Raw genomic sequence first — 19888 nt, 5'->3', positions numbered from 1 at the left:
GCGATGTCGTCGCCCTGGTTCACCCCGTCCTTGATGTGCGCGTATCGCTCCCCGAACGTCTCGTCGTCACTGCCCGCCAGCTCGGGCACCTTCCAGTCCTTCGGGTTGGACCCGGACACGACCACCCGGATGAGCACCTGGTCGTCGTTGATCTCCGGGATCGGGGAGTCGACCAGCTTGCAGCTGGGCCCGGGGAGGTTGATGATCTGCTTCATTGTAGGGGATAATAATATGCGGTTATGGGCGAGTCGTTGAGTTGCTGGCAGCTGTCACTGCCACACAATAAATAGTCACTCGCCCCCCCCCCCCCGGCTTGGATTACCCCATTGTGGCCTCACTTTTTTCTCTCTCTCTCCAAAGAAGTAATTATTAAGCAGGGTGGAGACGGTGGATGTTTTGACGTCACCTGAAGAAGCTTATGTTGGGGTTGTGCAGTCCGGAAGGGTGGGAAATGCGCACCCGAGTTAGAGTCGAAGGATATGGGCCTGGATTGGGGATGCAGTGCCTAGGCAGATCTTCAACGGATGTTGTTCAGCCGTGATCCGTTCTGTCGGGCAACGGCAATTGTTGAAGAAAGTGGAGCCTCCCCGAGACGGGGCCTACTCGAGTAGTAACTAACTACTACCAAGGATCGACCGGTTTGAAAGCTTCTTGTTTCATATTTACATGTATTCGCCGCACCTTTAGCCTCTAGTCTATAGACTTTCTAGATCTATATCTACCCACCCTATAACCATAATGAAATGTCCAGGTCAATTTATAGCTTGCTCTTGGGCGGGATGTTCTTCAGAACAGCCGAGTTCCAAGGATAGGGGTCGAACACCAGATCGTTGACCGGGTTCTGGCTGGCCCGGCGGAACAGATCAGGGTAGACGTCGCCATCATACTTGCCCAGACTGCTGTCCAGCTGCCAGTCCGGAATCTTCCAGGCATCCACCAGCCGCACCGCGTGGGGCCGGATTTCATCCAGGAGCTTCATCACCGCGTTCTCCCGTGCCAAGCCAATCTGGCGGACCGTGACAGCGCTCGACGAGAAGAACTCGGAAGCCTCACGCTCCAAGGTGTGCAGAGCGTACAGACGGAACAGCTTCTGCAGGACCTCGGTCGTCGCTCCGTCCACGGCCGACGCCACCTCCTTCGAGTTGACGGCCTCGTAGAAGTTCTTGACAGCCAGGTACTGGGAGTGAGCAGTCGACAAGCGCCAGAAGTCGACCAGAAGACTGTTCCACGAGCGCTTCTCGACGTCCCGGTGCTTGAGCGCCTCGAAGGTCATGTGAGCCGTGCGCCAAGCAAAGGCAGCCACAATGTCGGCATCGTTACCGAGGATGTCAAACGACGCGCCCTTGTCACGACGGCTGAGGTAGGTCTGCAAGATCTGGGAGGTGTCGTTGCCGGTTCCCTTGCCAGCAAGAACAGCGCGAGCAGATTTCAAAAGCTAAATCAGTCAGCGGAAGTGTCTTGGCATATCGAAAACATCACGTCACTTACGTATCTCGCCACCTGCTGCGTCAACATGTAATTGTCGCCTTCCCAGGTGAGCGTAGGCAGATAATCCGAGTACCAGGGCCCAATGCCGCTGAAGCTGCTGTATCCGTGACCACCGCAGGCACGACGGCACACCTCAAGACCTTCACCAGCCGTCGTACTAGCCAATGCCTTGAGACCGCAAGAGGTAGCATGGAGATCGGCCAACAAATCCGCTCCAGCCCTCAACTGCTCAGGCCCAGCACCACGCTTATCCTGTCCCGGCTCCGAGGCAGCCTTCATGCGGGTCTGGTTCTCCTCGTAGAGTCGCTGCATGCCCCGACCGGTGAAGTGCAGGGCATACATCGACGCAAGCAAGGGAAGGAGACGGATCTGGACCATCTTGTAATTAAGCACCTGGTTCTCTCCTTCATGGCTCTTAGCATCGCGATCCTGGAACTGTCTACGCACAGCGCAGTACCGGGTGGCGATGGTAACACCGCGAGCAAGGACACCACCAGCTTGGAGGACAATGTTGGAACGGACCCAAGTCATGGTACCGTAAACCAAGGAAGGAGAAGCCGGGCGCTGGTACTCGCTAGTCGCCTGGTCCACGCGACAGAAGCGAGCCAGCATATTCACATGGGGGATCTTGACCTTGTTGAACAGAAGGAAACCATTGTCCATCGTGCTGGGAGAGTCAGCATAAATGTTAAACATGCAAATAACGGTCGGTACTCACTTGTATCCGAATTTCGGTCCGATATCACCCACGTATACGTTCTCCAAAGGCTGATGCGTCTCCATGTCACGGATCTGCACCACGAAAGGGTGAGGACCGTAGTTCTTGCCCTTGATGTAGAGCTGCGCCATCACTACCGCGTGGTTGGCGGTACGTCCCAGAGAGCCGATCCACCACTTGGAGGCAGTCAGCGTAGGGGAGTGGATGGTAAATGTCTTGTCCTCCGGGTTCCAGGTAGCAGTGGTCTCGAGTCCACGGACATTAGACCCGTGACCCAACTCCGTTTGCGCATAGCATCCCAGGATCTTGTAATTTTGAGCCGGCTCGTAGAAAAGCTTGTGTTGTTCCGGCGTGCCTTGTTCCCGCAAGGTGACCTAGCGCAAAGAAGTACCAATTAGTTCTCGGCCAGACCGGGATGGGCAGAGAATTGGTCCAGACATACCAGAAACATAGTGGCATGCAGACCATAAGGCGTAGGCTCTGAAAGCAAGTCATTTGCAGTGTGGAATTCGGCGTCCGACCAGCGGTTTTGCTCAGCCAGCTGATGCAACCGCTTGGCCTTGGCCAGGGACCGTTGAATGCGCTCGGTCCGGCCTAAGGTGTGGTTGTCGGACTTGTCGAATACTTTCTCCGACTTGAGGATGGACAGGATTTTGTCTTGACGGTCAAGGAAATCTTTCGTGTGAAGCAGCTCACCAAGCTTGTCCACTGCGACATTAGACTGAGCACGCTCCTCTTGAAGCAAGTGCGAGCCCTGCGGGTCGGCCGGCTTGAGGGCCTGAACCCAATCGGGAGGTGGAGATGGCATTGTAAGATAGAATGAATCTGGGGAAAAGAAAAGCCGTTGGAAGAAACTGTGGAAATGAATCTGGGGGACAGGGGGTGGGGGAGGCGTTATAAAGAGGCCAGATTCCGGGGGGGGAAGTTGGTGAAGCGAGAATAAGCCCAGCAGCCTTGGGATTATTCGGTCGAGACCCGTCGGCTGTCGGCGCGGCCCAATGCAGTAAGTACCGAGGCAAGTTTTGTTGCAGCCTTGGTGCCTGAATACGGGGAGGGGTGAAGAGGCAAAATTGCCGACTCGCAAATCTCCATCGGACCGATCTTTACCGAGTCATCCTCCCTCAGCTGCAATGCAAGCACTCGTGTTTATCAAAACGCTAACTTATCACGAGCTAAGATCAGCAGCAGTTCGTGTCGATTGCTGGTCTCATGGCTTCAAACTATCAGGACTGCGATGAGTCGGACTCAGCTTCACATGTATTGTCACAAGCTGTGTGAGTTGCTTTGTGGTGCTGCCCAGCCTGGCCACCATGCAATGATGATATATAGATTATTCGAGAATGAGATCACAGCACCATGTTCCTGAGAGGTGCGCTCAAAGTTCTGGTCGGATATCAAACGAACACTGGCTTTTCTATCTACTATGAAGAATCTCAGTTGCATGCTTATCGAGGCGACCTAAAATTGAGTTCCGATTTGCAAGTGACTAGCCTGAGGCCACAAACGAGAGCCCGGTAGATCCACTCTCACATGTTGAAGCTGAACCAGCATGGTCCACGTGCACCTCTCACACCCTCGCTCTCGATGCCAGTAAATGAGGCTCAGTCTACGTTCCGATCCACAACGATCGCGTTCCCCGTATCTTTTGATAATTCCGCCATAGCTTCAACTTGCTGCGAGTTCCCGTACGTGTCTGCATACCGCGCCAGCATCCACTCTTGCACCGTGATGGGAGGATATTTGGCCGCCTCCGTTTCCCCCTTGCAACTCGGAATACACTCCACCAGAAAGTCCGGGTTGCCTGAAAAGAAGAACGGCGCACTGTATCGCTCCTCTCCACTTCGATTGATCACTCGGTGGAGGTTGGATAAATATCGATCGTTCGTCCAGCGCATCATCATGTTCCCCAGGTTGACCACCAACGCGCCGGGTACAGGGACAACATCTGCCCATTGAGATGCCTCGCGGTCCCAGACCTGAAGTCCGCCTTTATCGTCTTGCAGGAGGATAGTGAGACCACCGAAATCCGTATGCGCGCCGATGCCTGCAAAAGCGACTCAGTACTGCTGTTTGTCGGGGTGTTGGTTCTGCGTACCTCGCTCCAAGCTCGACTCGTCCGTTTCCTGCGGCGGGTAGTGCAACAGCCGCAGAATAGTCGCTGAGTCGCGGCAGAACTCGTCGAACCAGTCCTCTTGCAGATCTAATGTCAATGCCAGTATGCGGAAGATCTCCAGAGACAGGCAGGTCATGAGGCTGTGGTAGTCATTCACCACAGCGCGAAACTGCGCTGGATCACTGATTTCTTCCGGATATTTGTTCGCACCCTGCGAGAACTTCCCAGCCTGCACGGCAGGATGATCTGGGGCCAGCTCTCGGCAGAGGTAAAATCCTTCTTTCAAGTCGCCGGGTCCTCGTTTTTCGAAGTTCTGTGCGCGAAGGTGTTCGTACCCCAGGTTCGGTGTGCCGATGTCTAGTCGTATTACGGGTCAGCTTACCCCTAGTCGCTTAAGCCAAATCGATGATTCAATGAGCGGCCTACCCATGCTGTATTTCTCTTTCACCTCAGCTGGGAGACTGAACAGGGTTCGGGCTTGCTCGAGAACATTCTGTTGAATGTCAAGGGGAATACCATGGTTGACCAGCTGGAAGAATCCGTGTCTCTCGCAAGCTTCTCGGATCTGCCGGACGAGGGTTGCTTTCTTTTCTGGATCGGCTTCATTCCAAACTACAAAGCATTGTCAGTGATGCATAATATCCACATCTGATATCGGCCTCGAACCTCCAAAGTCAATTATAGGCGGTGCTGTGGCCATCGTGTTGCTGTTGACTGATTTGTGTTGAGTTCAGTGAAGTACTGCGGGGTAAGCGCTTGGACACGTGGACTTGCATCCCCTGGCTTTCAAGCTACTTTGATGAATAATGATGCACAGAAATGAAGAAGTCTTAAATTTGGGCTAAACTGCTAAATATCGAATTGTTCAAAGGCGGACTGGCTAAACAAAGAACATTCTGTTATCAAAGCTTGGAAAGAACGCCATCTGGTTTGAGGATCGACAAATGCCTCCTTTGGATCTCCTTAATCGAACGGCATCTACTCGAATCAGCAATGGAACGAACCTTCATAAACAGGAGCCTTACCCAGCTAGTGCCATCGTGATCATTAGCTCGTTGCGCAGGATCTGAATGGCCAGCTCCACACCTTTCTGACCGTCGTACTAGAGGTTTGTCATTAGTTATGCCATCTCAGGAGATGAAAAAGAATTCGTACCGCCAATCCCCAGATCGGAATTCGTCCGATGAAGCAGAAATCTGCGCCCAGAGCAATGGCCTTGAAGATGTCGGAACCGCGTCGAATGCCTCCATCGATTGCGATCTGGATACGACCCTTGGCAACCGGTGCGCATTCTCGCAGAGCATCCAGAGTCGCCGGGACACCGTCGAGTTGGCGACCCCCGTGGTTGGAGATGACGACGCCGTCCAGGCCGTATTGAATGGCGAGTTCAACGTCTTCGGGGGTATATACTGTGGAGATGTTCATAAGAGATGGTCTCGGACGAGTCAGCTGAGGCTTGTTCTTACCTCCTTTCAACCAAATTTGCAGCGTTGTATTTTCCCTGAGCCAGGGGATGGTGCTTTCCCAGTCCAAACTTGGATCTTACGCAACCTCAAGTCAGCAAGCGCGGGCACCATCGTGGTCCGAATTTTTCAACCTACCGTACTCAGTCCGGTTGGAAGTATCACCGCCGCAACTTAGGATATTCGGCCATTCCATATCCTCCGGCAGGGTGTAGTTGTTCCGGTGCTCATTCAGCCGTTTCCCTAAAACAGGCACATCTACCGACAAGAAAAGCGCCTTGTAGCCTGCCTTCTCGGCTCGGCGCAGAAGCTGCAGCGTGATTGACCGATCCCTTAAAACACACATCTGCATCACATATGGATTCCCACGGCCCTGACTGGCCACATCCTCCAGCGAATAGTTCGAATATGAGGAAAGACCCATGCAGATGCCATGATTGGCAGCAGCGCGTGAAGTTGCCAGCTCGCCGTCGGGGTGCGCAAGTTTGTGTGACGCTGCTGGGCTGAATCCGATAGGGAGGGATACCTGTTCGCACAGGAGTTTAGTATCGGTACGACACACCCAAATTGAGAGAATGGAGAAAGTGCTGTACCTTAGTGCCAAGAATCTCAGTACTAGTGTCCACCTTGTCTACGTTGATCAAGATGCGCGGGCGGATTTTGTACCGGTCGAACGCCGCCTCATTCTCACGCAGTCTGAAGTTGTGTTAGGGATGTAGGCGTGACAATTGAATTGGACGTACGTGATAAGATCCATGGCGCCCTCATTATAGTACTCTATTGCGCGTTAGCTAGACACTTGTGCTGGCCATGCTCGGTGCAGCAGCATACCTCTGACCATCACGGGGAGGTTCTGGCTCCCAAGAGCCTTGAGATCTGCGATGCAGCTGACATTTTTGTCATAGCTCACTCCACGGTGGGCCATTCTCAAGATATTCAAGGGGAAAAGAAGTCGGGCTAGGAGAAGGTGATGGTAAGAGAGTAATGGCTAGACCGCAGAGAATGGGTGTTGCATTCAGCATCTTGTTGGTGTTATATGAGAGGGAAGCACACTGGCGCATGACACTTTTTAGGACGGGATTTCCCAAAAAGGTATGAGAGTGCCATAGTAAGACGCAGCGCATCTACTATGCAAGATTCCGCATCTCCAAACACCGGTCGGAGATATCGTCTAGGATAGAGGGAGATTGCTTTCACGTCAATATAGTTGTTTTACAGCCGAGGAAGGTCTTCCCCGGGACCAGCTTCCTATCCGGGCCTACTACTCGACCCCGTCCATCTCATACACCGCGGGGTCCTTTCTTCTCCCCTCATCCTTCACCCTCATCTCTCATTGACAATACCATATCGAAGATCGAGTTTCACACCGCAGCAACAGACACAAATCCCTTCACTATGGCGAGGATCTTTCTGTAAGAACGAACATCCCCACAGCCCACGAGATCATGCTCACCACTCTTCAGGACTGGTGCGTCAGGCTACATTGGCGGCGAAGTCCTCCACGCTCTTCGATCAGCTCTACCCAAATGCGATTACAGTGTCCTCTTGAGGGACGAAGAGAAGGCGAAGAAAGTCCAGGCTGCTTACCCTAACGTGCGTGTGGTGATGGGGGATCTAGACGCTGCTGCTGTCATTGAGAAGGAGGCCACTCAAGCAGACGTTGTCGTCCGTGAGTTTGCTCTCTTTGAATTCCATCGATCATATTGCTAACCACATTCTCTCCCTATAGATGCCGCAAGCACCAACCACATCAAGAGCGTCGAAGCCATCGCACGTGGTCTGTCAGCAGAAGCTAGGACGAAGCCTGGTCAGTAGTGATGGTCGATTTGAAACGCGAGCAATAGTTGATAGTGATTACCAGGCTACTGGATTCAGATGTCCGGCGCCAGCGTTCTTTCCATGCCCGATATTGAAAGGAACACTTTCGGCCAGGCATCAAGCAGCATTTACAGCGACATCGACGGCGCCGAGGAAGTGCATGCGCTGATCAAACGCTACTCATCTAAGCGCATTGTTGATAACTTTGTTGCCACCTTGCCTCCGGCGGCCACGCGACCCAAGACTGCTCTGATCTTCGGCCCGATTATCTATGGTCGCGGCCGAGGCGCTGTCAAGCAGCGAAGCATTCAAATTCCCGAGCTTGCGCGGGCCAACCTGCAGCGTCGGGAGGGTGTTCAAGTGGGTAAGGGCGAGAGCACCTGGAACAACATCCACATTGCAGACTTGAGCAACATCTTCGTCAAGTTGGTGGAGAAAGCACTAGATAATGCGGACGGCGAGTTGTGGAATGAGGATGGGCTATACTTTCCGGTGAACACCGAGATGCTGGTGAGTGAATTGACTGTTCGTGTCGTACCCCAGCCGCTAACAGCAACTAGTCCTTCAAGGAGATCTCACAGCGCATCGCACAGGAGGTCTACAAACTCGGTCTTGCAGACTCAGCTTCTGTGAAGGAGGTTGACCCTAGCGAGGCGGACTCCATCACGCCCCATGCTGCAGTTATTCTGGGTACGAACGCGAGACAGGTGGCGCAAAGAGCTCCCCAGTACTTGAACTGGGTGCCCGAACGACATACGTTGGAAGAGGAGATTCCGCTTGCTGTCAGGGCTGAAGTAGAGGACTTGGGCTTGGCGTAGCTTCAAGGCTTTGATTAGAAATCAAACATATGTCCCCAAGCCATCATCGCAATCTTTAATGCATTTTCTTGATTGGCCCTGGGCTTCTGTTCGCATGTTCTTCTTGGTTCATAACATACATCATTATAACTTAACTGTCTTCGCCATTTCTTTTCCCTATCGACAGACGTCCCCACTAACCCCAAAGAAGCAAGTCGTTCCGACAGGAACCGCAGCGAAAAAGGAAAGGGATCCCGCGGAAAGTGAGGGGTTGCAGATTGTCGTGCTTCCTGATATAGCAACAACCTCTCCATTACCCCATATTCCCCATGATATTCAAGCTGAGTCTCATACTCAAATATTCTTAATTATACCATCGCTACGATTGTCAACCACTTCCGATGCCCATGGCAGGGTCCAAGGCATCAGGCAACCGATCCCGTCGCACCCACGCTTTGGGAGCCTGCAAGACCTGTCGTCGCCGACATGCCAAATGCGATCAACGGAGACCCTCGTGCCAGATGTGCCGGGCCAGCGGGGTGACATGTGAGGGGTTCACTGACGATATTCGCTGGGTAGCAGCACGCAAGCATCAATCGCCGCCGCGAACGAGGGACTGGAAAGTCAAGAAAGATCCGGCTAAGTTGGGCCCGAGACGTGTTCTTTACACAGGTGATTGACTCTGCCTCATCTCCATGATGGCCTCTAATGACTCAATCCAGAGCAGTCACGGCTTTCCATGAGTGATGCCTTGAGCTCGGAACTAGTATCGGGGTCTATCGATGCCTCCTTAGCGGAGATCGATAGCCGGGCCAGGGATTCAGACCGACTTACCGAGGAAAATATCGTGGTCGGGCCTTTCTCTGTGCTGGATCTATCGGGTCCGAAGCATGAAGAGACTGCCTCGCAGCAACAAAGTTCCAGGGCCACGGAGGTCGTGAGCCCTCCGGCAATACAAGCACCCCTGGTTGAAACCAGCTCGGTCGTAAGCCCGTCACTGTCACAGGAGTCGATTGCTTACATGAACGATCTGCTACAATGGTCGGATCTCTTCAGTATCGACCTTCAAATGCCAGACTCTATGATCTCAACAGCTTTTGATATTGGTGATGCTCTTTTCCTCGAGCCAGATGCACAGGCTGCTGTCAATGGTGGTGCGGTAGGAACAACAGATCCAATCGTCGATACAAATGGGGAGCAGGAAGGAACGCAATCGACATTAATCCCGCAGCTACCCTCGACCCTGGCCAGTGATCCGGTCAATGTGCTGGCTGATGCCCACTTTCTGCTGCGACATTTTCAAGACCATGTCATCTCTCGCATGTCAGCCATTCCTCTCGAGCAAAAGTCTCCGTGGAAGATCACGAATGTGCCATCCGCAGTGGTGACGTACAGTGATTTGACCTTTCTAGGGACGCAGAACATCAGCCATGCTCGCTTAGCGAACCTATATTGCCTTCTGGCATGTTCTGCGCTGCATTTGACCGTTAATCCATCGATGAATACATCAGAGTCTCGGGTGAACTGGCAACCGATTGCTGAGCACGCATATAATATGGCCAAGGACCATATGCAAACATCACTAAGACATGAGATTCAACCGAAAGCTGCCAAGTACAAAGACCAGCTGATGGCCATCTGTGCCTTGACCGAATTTGCTGTAAGCTTCATGCATTAATTGCGAACCACAGTTACAGCATCTTACTGACGCCATGTAGATTATCAGCGGCCAACAGCAAGACGCAAGATGCTATATGGTCGACGCTGAGCGACTACTGCGCTTGCGGGGCCTGTCCAAGCGACGCATATCCCAGAAAGCCCGCCTCCTTCACCACGTATACACTTGGCTCCGGATCATCGGCGAAAGCACCTACACCCTACACGACTATACTCCTTCAGAGCATTTCATGAACGCCTTGAAATGCTCGTTCCGATCTGAGAAGTCTGACAGCATCAACAAATCTAGTACCACGAGCGAACAGACATCCCGATTGGACGACTTCCTCCGTCTAGCCCGCGGCCCGTCCGACAGCGACTTGAATATCAACGAACCCAAGAGCCAAGACGTCGGTCTCCATGACATCCACCTCCAAGACTCCCGCAGCTACCCGGATACTCTGTATCATCAAATCTATGGCATCCCGGAGACCTGGCTGAGTCTCGTCTCCCAAACGACACGCCTGGCCAACGTGATGGAGACCTTCCGGGTGGCCCGGCGGACGCCGCAGGTGAAGCAAGCCAGCATCGAAGCCTGGGATGCGCTGCACCGTCGCAGCGCCCGGCTCGAGAATATGGTCTGCGCTTTAGCTTCGCGCAAAGTCGAGAGTGCAAGCACGTCTCCGAATCTCTCGGAGGTGTGCTCTCAGGCGCACGAGTACCTCCTCGAGGCGCTGAACTCGGCGCTGGTCATCTTCTTCTACCGTCGCATCCGCGAGGTACACCCGCTGATCCTCGAAGGCCACGTCGACAAGGTCGTTTCGTCGCTCAGCAAATTCGATGCTGCGTTGACTGAAGCAGGACAGACCGGGCCGGGCACCGCGTGGCCGCTGTTCATTGCGGGGTGCGAAGCGACCACCCTCGAGCGACGGAGCGAAGTCCTGAAACTGTTAGACAAGGGAGAAGCGCGGTGCGGGTTCGCAGGGTTCCGCGTGGCGCGCGATGTCATGAAGGATGTCTGGACGCAGCAAGACGAGCACATCACCTCCAGTCGCGGCGAGTCCATCCCGACGTGGTTGGATGTGACCAAGCGAGGGCAGATTTGGCCTATCCTTGCCTAGAGGGGCTTAGGTTGTAGTATGTCTCACGGTGTCTACGAAGTAACGAGATTATGACACGGAATGCGCTTAGCATTTAACAATTCTTTCCATGCCCAATCTATGTTCGACCTCTATACACAATTTAAAACCCAGCACCCATCACCACCGCTCAGCTCCCCCTCACCTCTCCCATTTCACTGCCGGCACAGCTCTCCTATTGCTCTACAAGCGATCACCTGATGTTCCACCCTTTCGTAACGGGGTGGGTGGCAGGGTGGGTGAGGACAATCAAAACAGTATCCTGGTTGATTAGTCTGGTAAAGGAGGGATAGCGTAACAATTGAGCACGATAAAGCGATCCTCAGAAGATAAGACCCTTATGATATGGTTCCACCTGACGGGAGGAGCTTTTCATCTCGGAGACAAGACTCTAAATGCATTTAGATGCCCTAACTCCGGAGTAAGTATTGTAACTTAATCCCCCCTCGTCCCGCACTGGAAATGCCACTCACTCTCCCCCGGCCGGAACGAACTACCCTCGCAATACAACGGCAGCCGTCAACAGTCCCCTCAGCTTCATCGCCTACCAGCACTTCCTTCCCCTTCCAGAAAAGTATAGTTTCGGCAGGCCATTCCGCTCACGCTCGTCATAGTGCGTACGTACCTAGCCCACACCCCACACCCCGTACCCCGCAGCCGGGCATGTCGCTGCTTCTGTACTCGTACGCCAGCACGCGAGGACATCCATGATGGCTTCGTGCAAGCTTTGGTGCACGCACTGGTCCGTTCACGGGGCACGCACCACCTGAGCCTAGAGCAGCTAGACTCTGCTTTCTTCCGGGGTGGCTCTGGTATAGCTTGAATGGCATATTTCTGAGCCTTCAGGATCACACCTGGTACGGCTGTGGATGGTATATTTCTGGGACGGGGCACGTATCTTCGCTATGTCAGTTTATCCAGGGGAGGGGACTGCTCTTTCGGTTTGATGCGGCTATAGAAAGTCCGTTGCAATGATATATGAGTGAGTCACTCTTGTGTTTAGCTGTGTTCTATGTACCCCACGACCGGGATCAGAGTACACGAAAAGACTTTATAAGAAGTGTGGAAGACAGAACAAGTATGAATTCATTCGATTACGTACACACAAGGCTATCTGGGCAGGGCTAGATATCAACACGCCGCCCGCCCCCCGGAGCCTGGCCAGCGAGACCGCAGAGCCGCAAACTGCAGACCGCAGACTGCAGACCAGAATCCTCTGAACGACAATACTGTAGAACCTGCTTTCTGGCCTTTGGTTATTTGGACCAAAGACGTGGGGCGGACACTATGATTCCATCCGCACGATCTTCTGCAGCGGCTCCGTCGGGTTCCGCACGATCAGGTCGAGAGACTCGAGCATGCGGGCCAGAATCTCCGAGGCGTACTTCTCCGAGGCGGTGGACGTCCAGTAGCGGAGCTCGATCTCGATCTGGGCCGGCGAGGTGTGGACCGCGAGACAGAAGTCGTACTGTGTCACGGGATTAGCTTTTGGAGTGTCCATGAGTTCGGTTATTGGGTGGAGGGCTTATGTTCCAGAATGGGGAATGGGCGCATGGCTGGAGGGATGGCTACTCACTTCGGTGGGATCTTCCAGGTCAAGGAGCTCGACTTGGGTGTTTCTGGTAGCAGTCGAAGCTGCAGTCTCCTTGTCTTGGGAGCGCGCGGGATGCGAGTTGGTCGAGACGGTGTTTTGGACGGTCAACACCGTATTGAACAGTTGCTGGTCCAGATCATTGTCTGGCTGCGCCCGGGATCTGCGGACCATATCGGGCATGGAACAGTTCTGGTGCTCGGTTCGTCGTTGGATCTCCGCTTGGTTCCGGTTCAAGGCCTCCACTACCGCGATGTTGGCTTCCAGGGCGAGGCGACAGGGCAGGATGTTGAAGAAGGAGCCCACGGAGTCCCAGACGTCGAGGTCCTCGCGGCCGGACGTGACCGTGCCGAAGCAGACCTCGCGAGTGTTGGTGTACTGGCCGAGCGTCAAGGCCCAGGCCAGCTGGCAGATGTTCGTGATCGTGAGGCGGTGGGCCCTCCAGAACGCGTTGAGGTCATGGAATTGGGCTGGCGAGAGACGGCGGGTCTGCGCGCGCGGCGAGGGGGGGGTAGAGGGCGAAGGTGTCTCCTCTGGTCGTCGTGAGAGGTGTGATGGCTGAGAGTCATACAGCACGTGCGACCAGTATTGCAAGGCCTTGGCCGACGGTCGTTGCTGCTGTAGGTGGGTCAGGTATTGGCGGTACGTGACACTGATGGATGGCAACGGCTGCCCGTCGAGGATGAGACAAAGCTCCCTCATGAGAATCGACATGGAAAAAGCATCGATTAGTGCCCCACCCGTCTCCAGCCGCATGAACACCTCTCCGCCATCATCCTGCCTGATGAAAAGCCGATACAGAGGCGAAAGGTCCCACGACTGAACAGGTCGTGAGCTTCTCAAATCAGCAAGTGCCGTGCCGCTGGATGCGCAAATCGGGTCCTGCAGGATGCCTGGGTGCAGAACGACCTGGAGTTTCTTTGCAACGGCCTTGGGATCGTCGACGAGGATTGTGCGCAACGCTGCATGGCGCTTGACAAGATGATTCCAGGCATTGCTCACCTGTACCGCACTCAATGAGCCGCCGGGGAGGATCTGGAAGATCGCCGTACTCGTGTACTGGGATGTATACAACTCCAAGATACCGTTGTGAGCGTCCGAGCACGGATATATGTCCTCGATGTTATGCGACTGTAGCGAGGTCAATTGAGATCGAATCAATTCGAAGTCGTGAGCGACATCGCGAGAATAAACAGAACTAGATTCGCTCTCCGAGTGATTCTTCGGAGTCACGCCCTTCTGGAAAGCAGGATCTGGACACTGGTCCTGGTAGCTGCGAACATAAGCGCAAAGCGAAGATACTGTATCGTGAGAGAGAAATTCATGCATGGAAATGTTCATATTTCCCCGCCGACACAAGGTCAAAACCCGCATGGCGCTCAGGGAATCACCGCCCAGAGCGAAGAAGTTATCGTCTAACCCAATGGTCTGCTCATCCAGTGACAACGCGGTGGCAAAGCTTGCACGCACAAACTGCTCCTGGGGCGATACTGGTTCCGTCTTTAACCCAGCGACACCACCCCGATGCATTCTCAGGGTTTCCGTGTCAAGCATCGATGCAGCGTGCCGAAGTGTCTTGCGGTCGATCTTTCCGGTTGGGCTTAGGGGCAGGCACGACAATTCTAGCATTAATGACGGTACCATAAACGGTGCTAGGTGCTGTTGGAGATGCTGTCGGAGGCCCGCAAAAAGTTGTCGATTGTCTGCTGACGGGGGTAAGAATGGCATCTGATCGTCACCGAGAGCTGGGGTCATAGCTAGTGTTCTCTCCACCGTGACTGGATTGTAGGCGAACGCGACCAGACTCGATCTCTGAACGCTCTGAATTTCCGCCAGCTCAACAATTACTGCAAGATCGTGTCCGAAGCCCTCGGCACAACGCTCAACCTCGTGCAGCTCAATGCGTTGTCCGTGGAGCTTTACCTGGGTATCCTTTCTACCAATCAGAAGCAAGGATTTGTCCCGGTTCAAGATGGCAAGGTCTCCAGTCTTGTACAGTCTCGAGCCCAACAGAGCAGGGATTTGCTGACTCCAGGCCGGATCCTGGATGAAGGCGGCTGCGGACTCTTTAGGTCGGTTGATATAGCCCCGGCCAACAAGAGGACCGCCAATCAGCAACTCTCCCATTGAGCCAACAGGCATAAGCTCATTGTGATCTTCCGGGTTGACGATCCAATAAGTCGCATTCAGAGAGGATCCCACATTGTTGAGAACGGAATTGGGGGCCAACTGAGGTGTCGTCGACGCGTACATGGTGCACTCCGCCGGTCCGTATGACTGATGCAGACGTACCCGTGGGGCCCATGTTGCCAGGTCCGACGCCGAGGGGGACTCTCCTCCGAGGATCAGTGTCTGGAGAGATGGCACCTTCTCCGGTGAGAGGGTCCGGGCCACCGATGGGGTCAACATGGCCATATTCACCCTCATGGCCGACATGGTCTCACCCAGGCTATTCATGCGCTGGCTCTCGGAGGGAATACAGACGCAGCCTCCAGTGGCAAGCATGAAGAATATTTCTGCCAGACAGATGTCGAACGCCGGCGAGGCGAAAAGCAAGCACCGGGACGACTTTGCTGCGCCGATAGCGTCTTTGTGGGCATGGATCGTCGAGTAGACCATCCCATGTTCTATAACCACCCCTTTGGGGGTACCGGTCGATCCGGAGGTAAAGGCAACATACATTGGATCGCTAGGGCTGACCGGTGGTGGGAGCCAAGAATCGCAACTCTTCCATTCTCCCAGATCCCATGCGAAGGGGATAATCTGCCTTGTGGTTTTGGTTTTGCCCTCGAACTTCTCCTGTAACCCCGGAGAGCAGATGACAAACTGCGCGTCCACGTCGTTCAGAATCCAGCTCAAACGCTGCGGCGGGAAATCTGGCTCCAGCAACACCATAGCAGCTCCAGACATCAAAACGCCGAGAATCGCGACGGGAAATAACCTCGTGCGCCTCAGACAAATCCCGATAATCGTCCCAGGACCTGATCCCGAGAGTTGAAGATGACCTGCGAGAGTACGTCCCATGGTAATTAGCTCCTCGTACGTCAGGGAGCCATCCCATGCGCACACAGCTTCCCATTCTGGCTGCGTGATACCAAGCCCCTGGATAGCGTCGTGAAGGCACCTCGGCGACGGGTGATCATGAGTTTCTGTATTGATCTCAGCCACCTGCTGCCATCGCTGAGACATAAGGCTTTTCAGATCGCCGATGATGGATTGAGGCTGCTGGATGACGTGCTGCAGGAAGGTTTCGAAGTCATCGAGGAGGTCCTGGACAAAACTGGGAGTCAGAATTTCCCCGTCATAGAAGGCTTTGATCTTCAGCAGACTGTCCTTCTGTTGGACCACGATTGATAGAGGATAAGATGCAAAATTCAGGTCTTCGGCTTCATTCTCAGGTAAGTCGAGGAAGGCTGAGGATGTACTCTGAGATGAGCGAAGTCGGACGGTCAGAAGGTTCTGAAAGCCGCAAGCCCAAGCTGCCTCTGGGCTTGACTCCGCAATATTCTTGAGGCCCGTGTGCTCATATGGCATGAGGGATACATCATGTTCTTGCAGTTCAGCTAACGTTTGTTGGACAGATAGCTTCTGGTTCAGCTGTGTTCGGAATGGGAATGTGGTGAATGTCGGACCTGTGATACGATCAATCCCAGAAACCGGAGCGTTTCGGCCGGTAACAGTCAGCCCGTATATGACATCGTCGGAGTTTGATTGGGAGGATACGACCAATGCCCATGCCAGCTTGATTTGGTTTGCGAGCTTCCAATTGATATCAAGCCCGGCTAAGGAGACCTGATGGCTTTTTACAAGCCACTGAGGTAAGGTTGATGGCCACCGGGACAAGGATGATGGGAACACTGGGGACTGGTAATCTTTGAGCTCGTCCTTCCAGAAAGAACGGCTCCTGTGCGAATCCGATGACGCAAGATATCGAATGTACTGAGTGAATGCGGGCCGCGGTGGTGGTAACTGGCCTTGATAAAAACTGTGCAGGTCCTCAAGCAGCTGTACGTACGACCATCCATCAAAGATAGCGTGGTGAATCGTGATAATAAACAGAACAGGGGTATTGAGTTGCTGAATTGTCAAACGTGCGAGTGGGGTTCCGAAGCCCATTGATCTCCGGACATCGTCGGCGCATAGTCCTTCCCTACAAAGGAGATTTTCTTTTATGACGACCTGCATCATGGTTCCATCCTTCGCCGAGACGATCCGAGTCCGTAGTATTGGATGTGCTACCCAAAGCCGTTCCCATGCGGCACGCAGCTGAGTCACGCTCGTCGAAGAAGGTAATGAGAACTGGTATGTACCAATGAAGGCCCCGGGCCTTTTGATTGACAGCGACATGAGACCTTCTTGTAGAGGGGTGCACGGGTATATATCCTCGATCTGGCTGGGCATGACCTGACACTGGACGACGGCATTCGATAGAATCTCTTCTCTGTCATGGTTTCCCAGCAGAGCAAAAGGTGGAATTTCGGGGCTTTCTGCAGTCTCCAAGGAGGACCTGGCAATCTTATGGGCGGTTTGAGAACGGATGACTTCTGCCACTGTGACCTCCAGACCTCGACTGCGCGCGCGAGCGACAAGTTCAATCGCGGCCAGCGAGTTTCCTCCCAGTTCATAGAAGTCATCATGTATACTGATGACCTGTCCAGGACAATCCAACACCTCAGCAAATAGTGAACGGATAAGGTCCTCTTTCGATAGCATATCGGGGTCGAAGTCAGCATCCTCGTGGCCATCCATGGTTGACGACTCTGTTTCTGGATTGTGTGTTCGTGCGCGGGTCGCTGCTGTTCCCAAATCTATCAATGCCCGTCGATCGAGCTTTCCCGTTCGCGTCAAAGGGAATCCAGTCACCCAGACGTATTTGGTAGGAATCATATATGGGGGCAGACAGTCTTGAAGCCAGCCTTTCATACCCACAGACACAGAACGCATGGCGGCATCTGCACTGACAACCTGACCCTTGCAGCTGTCAGAACAAAGGTCTTTATCTGCGTATGCCAAGAAGATCGTCAGAAGCTTGCCTGCGCTGCTATCCCCAAGCTGAATCACATCAACGACTGCGGCCACTTCATTCTGGTACTGAGACGCAAGATATTCGATTTCTTGCAGGTCAATGCGCTGGCCATGGATTTTGACCTCCCGGTCTTTCCGCCCGATGTATTGCAGCGTCCCATCATCCACATTATACCGAGCAAGATCTCCAGTCCTGTAGAACCGCTCATCCTCGGGGACGCCGAACCGGGTCGCCCAACGGGGCGTGCTGATGAATGAAGTCTGGCGCGGGTAATTGAGATAGCCTCGGGCCACGATCGGCCCACTGACAATCAACTCCCCCACGGCACCCAGAGGCTCCAGCTGGTCCTGATCATGAGGATTCACGATCCAGCAGTGACCGCTGTAGGAGCGCCCGATGTTCTGCGGGTCATTTGCCTTCACGCGGGACTGGATCGTGGTTACCACGCTGCACTCAGCAGGGCCATAGGCATTCAAAAGTTGGACCCTATCGGCCCATTGGCTCACATCCTTGCGTGACATTGGCTCACCGACGAGTAGCAGTGACTTGACCCCCGGTATCAGATCAGGTTGGAGGAAACGTGCCACAGACGGCGTTAATTCCAGCCAGTTGGCCTGGAGGGTGTTGATCGCGTTCGACAGTCCATTCAGACGCTGTTCCTCCGAGGGTATACAGACACACCCCCCGGCTATGAGCGTCATGAGCATCTCCAGAATACTGCTATCAAAGGCGTGGGCGGCAAACTGAAAAGCACGAGTCTGGGAGTTCAGATTCTGGACCGCATTCTGGGCTAGGGCATTCGCACAGAAAGACCGGTGCTCGATCACGATTCCCTTGGGCTTCCCAGTCGATCCTGAAGTGAAGGCGATATAAGCAGCATTGGATGGATTAACGATCGAGGCCCGGTGGCAGTTTGATTCATCCACCTCAATTTCGGCTCTCGGGACTGCAATTGCTTGCCGATGTACTTGGCCGCCCAGTTCGTGCAGTGAACGAGAGGTGAGGACAACTGTTGCCTCCACTTCGATACAGATTTCCTCCAGACGATGGACCGGGTGGGTAGGATCCAACAGAACAAAAGCGCCACCTGCCCGCAGCACCCCCAAAATAGCGATCGCGGTCCATTGAGACTTCTCAAAGAGAAGCGGCACAGTCGTATTAGAACCGACTCCATGGGTCTGCAGCAGAATGCTGATTGCTAGCGATAGCCGATCCAACTCGGCGTATGTGACGGAGCCATCCCAGGCACACAGAGCTTCCGCCTCAGGCTGACTGTGGCACTGTTCCTGGATCAGTGTGTGGATACAAACATTCGGTCTGGACAGGGAATAAGGATTATTCCATTGCCGAATCGTCTTCTCGCCGTAAGAGCCGAGAAAGTCTACCTTGAAAAGCGGCAAGTCGGGAGTCAGGATCATTTGCTCCAGGAGCCGAACACAACAAGCCAATTGTGCCCAGGCCATGCTTATTGTGAGGAACTCTCGCGAGAAACTCATGTACATTTGAGCCGGTGACAGGCCGCAATTCAAAAGCACAACCGTTTGAAAGGTCGATGGTAACTCGGAGGCCATTAGTGCCTGGCACGATGAAGACAGTCTCATTCTCCACTTACAATGGCTGTTTCACCGTCCCAGCTGATGATGATCGCAGAGGTGGCCTCGGCTTCCACGAGACACTCGGTGCTCTCCTCGGCTGCATCCCGCAGAGCAATGTCGGCATTTTCGGATATCGCCCAGGTCTCTACATGCGGTAGCTCCGAACTCATGGGATTGATCTTTGGATCAACGACCGAAGTCATCGGCGTCTCGATGACTCCGAATTTGCTTTTCGGTACCCCCGAGACTCGGGAAAGTAACAGCGCCCATGCTGCCTTGAGCGGATGCGCTGGTGGCGTAGATGTCCCACTCGCGCTCCACCTCGCTAGCAATTCCTCATCTAGAGGAAAAGATATGACATGACGATCAAGACACAAGTTCATGGTGAGCCCGCTCTATCGTGTATAGACAAATCAAGAGGTTGAGGGGAGCGGCAGGGCCTCTGTATTGGAGAATATAGTATTCAACCGTGACCACGATCGTG

The 19888-nt window shown here is 53.8% G+C and overlaps 6 protein-coding genes across 6 annotated transcripts; 2 read left to right on the top strand and 4 right to left on the bottom strand.

Moving 5' to 3' along the window:
- Positions 1-594: 594 nt before the first annotated feature.
- On the bottom strand, positions 595-3119 carry BO95DRAFT_440857 (acyl-CoA oxidase). The gene is made up of 4 exons (XM_025586055.1): positions 2649-3119; positions 2207-2580; positions 1489-2155; positions 595-1435 (listed from the first exon to the last, which is right to left on the bottom strand). Exons 1-4 carry the CDS (start codon positions 3012-3014, stop codon positions 758-760), a joined length of 2085 nt encoding a protein of 694 aa, XP_025444345.1. The 5' UTR covers positions 3015-3119; the 3' UTR covers positions 595-757.
- Positions 3120-3617: 498 nt separating this feature from the next.
- Positions 3618-5230, bottom strand: BO95DRAFT_70034 (isopenicillin N synthase family dioxygenase). The gene is made up of 5 exons (XM_025592150.1): positions 4986-5230; positions 4746-4931; positions 4302-4676; positions 3795-4250; positions 3618-3650 (listed from the first exon to the last, which is right to left on the bottom strand). The coding sequence occupies exons 1-4, from the start codon at positions 5017-5019 to the stop codon at positions 3808-3810; spliced, it is 1038 nt and encodes a 345-aa protein (XP_025444344.1). The 5' UTR covers positions 5020-5230; the 3' UTR covers positions 3618-3650; positions 3795-3807.
- BO95DRAFT_451467 (alpha-hydroxy acid oxidase) lies at positions 5222-6707 on the bottom strand (the record flags this gene model as incomplete). Its single annotated transcript, XM_025588078.1, has 8 exons — positions 5222-5297; positions 5345-5421; positions 5475-5728; positions 5786-5860; positions 5921-6308; positions 6376-6478; positions 6526-6559; positions 6614-6707. 8 exons carry the CDS (start codon positions 6705-6707, stop codon positions 5222-5224), a joined length of 1101 nt encoding a protein of 366 aa, XP_025444343.1.
- A 470-nt stretch (positions 6708-7177) lies between these two features.
- Positions 7178-8418, top strand: BO95DRAFT_461574 (uncharacterized protein; the record flags this gene model as incomplete). The annotated part of the gene is made up of 5 exons (XM_025588830.1): positions 7178-7194; positions 7246-7451; positions 7512-7589; positions 7644-8110; positions 8161-8418. 5 exons carry the CDS (start codon positions 7178-7180, stop codon positions 8416-8418), a joined length of 1026 nt encoding a protein of 341 aa, XP_025444342.1.
- A 296-nt stretch (positions 8419-8714) lies between these two features.
- On the top strand, positions 8715-11204 carry BO95DRAFT_472073 (Zn(II)2Cys6 transcription factor). Its single transcript, XM_025589627.1, has 3 exons — positions 8715-9069; positions 9120-10057; positions 10116-11204. The coding sequence occupies exons 1-3, from the start codon at positions 8799-8801 to the stop codon at positions 11172-11174; spliced, it is 2268 nt and encodes a 755-aa protein (XP_025444341.1). The 5' UTR covers positions 8715-8798; the 3' UTR covers positions 11175-11204.
- Positions 11205-12331: 1127 nt separating this feature from the next.
- Positions 12332-19787, bottom strand: BO95DRAFT_409306 (acetyl-CoA synthetase-like protein; the record flags this gene model as incomplete). Its single annotated transcript, XM_025584134.1, has 3 exons — positions 12332-12660; positions 12769-19368; positions 19422-19787. The coding sequence occupies 3 exons, from the start codon at positions 19785-19787 to the stop codon at positions 12478-12480; spliced, it is 7149 nt and encodes a 2382-aa protein (XP_025444340.1). The 3' UTR covers positions 12332-12477.
- Positions 19788-19888: the final 101 nt, after the last annotated feature.

The sequence above is a fragment of the Aspergillus brunneoviolaceus genome (genome assembly GCF_003184695.1).
Source record: "Aspergillus brunneoviolaceus CBS 621.78 unplaced genomic scaffold BO95scaffold_18, whole genome shotgun sequence".
Lineage (NCBI taxonomy): Eukaryota > Fungi > Ascomycota > Eurotiomycetes > Eurotiales > Aspergillaceae > Aspergillus > Aspergillus brunneoviolaceus.
This window is presented reverse-complemented; position numbering and strand designations above follow the sequence as displayed.

Bases quoted from the DNA above. Each gene is read 5' to 3' on its own strand.
- BO95DRAFT_440857 (XM_025586055.1), bottom strand. From the start codon at position 3,014: ATGCCATCTCCACCTCCCGATTGGGTTCAGGCCCTCAAGCCGGCCGAC. The intron at 2,581-2,648 runs GTATGTCTGGAC...TCTTTGCGCTAG, and splicing joins TGCATGCCACTATGTTTCTG to GTCACCTTGCGGGAACAAGG. The intron at 1,436-1,488 runs GTAAGTGACGTG...TGACTGATTTAG, and splicing joins CGCAGCAGGTGGCGAGATAC to CTTTTGAAATCTGCTCGCGC.
- BO95DRAFT_70034 (XM_025592150.1), bottom strand. From the start codon at position 5,019: ATGGCCACAGCACCGCCTATAATTGACTTTGGAG. The intron at 4,932-4,985 runs GTTCGAGGCCGA...AATGCTTTGTAG, and splicing joins GCCTATAATTGACTTTGGAG to TTTGGAATGAAGCCGATCCA. The intron at 4,251-4,301 runs GTACGCAGAACC...TCGCTTTTGCAG, and splicing joins CGAGTCGAGCTTGGAGCGAG to GCATCGGCGCGCATACGGAT.
- BO95DRAFT_472073 (XM_025589627.1), top strand. From the start codon at position 8,799: ATGCCCATGGCAGGGTCCAAGGCATCAGGCAACCGATCCCGTCGCACC. The intron at 9,070-9,119 runs GTGATTGACTCT...GACTCAATCCAG, and splicing joins GAGACGTGTTCTTTACACAG to AGCAGTCACGGCTTTCCATG. The intron at 10,058-10,115 runs GTAAGCTTCATG...GACGCCATGTAG, and splicing joins GTGCCTTGACCGAATTTGCT to ATTATCAGCGGCCAACAGCA.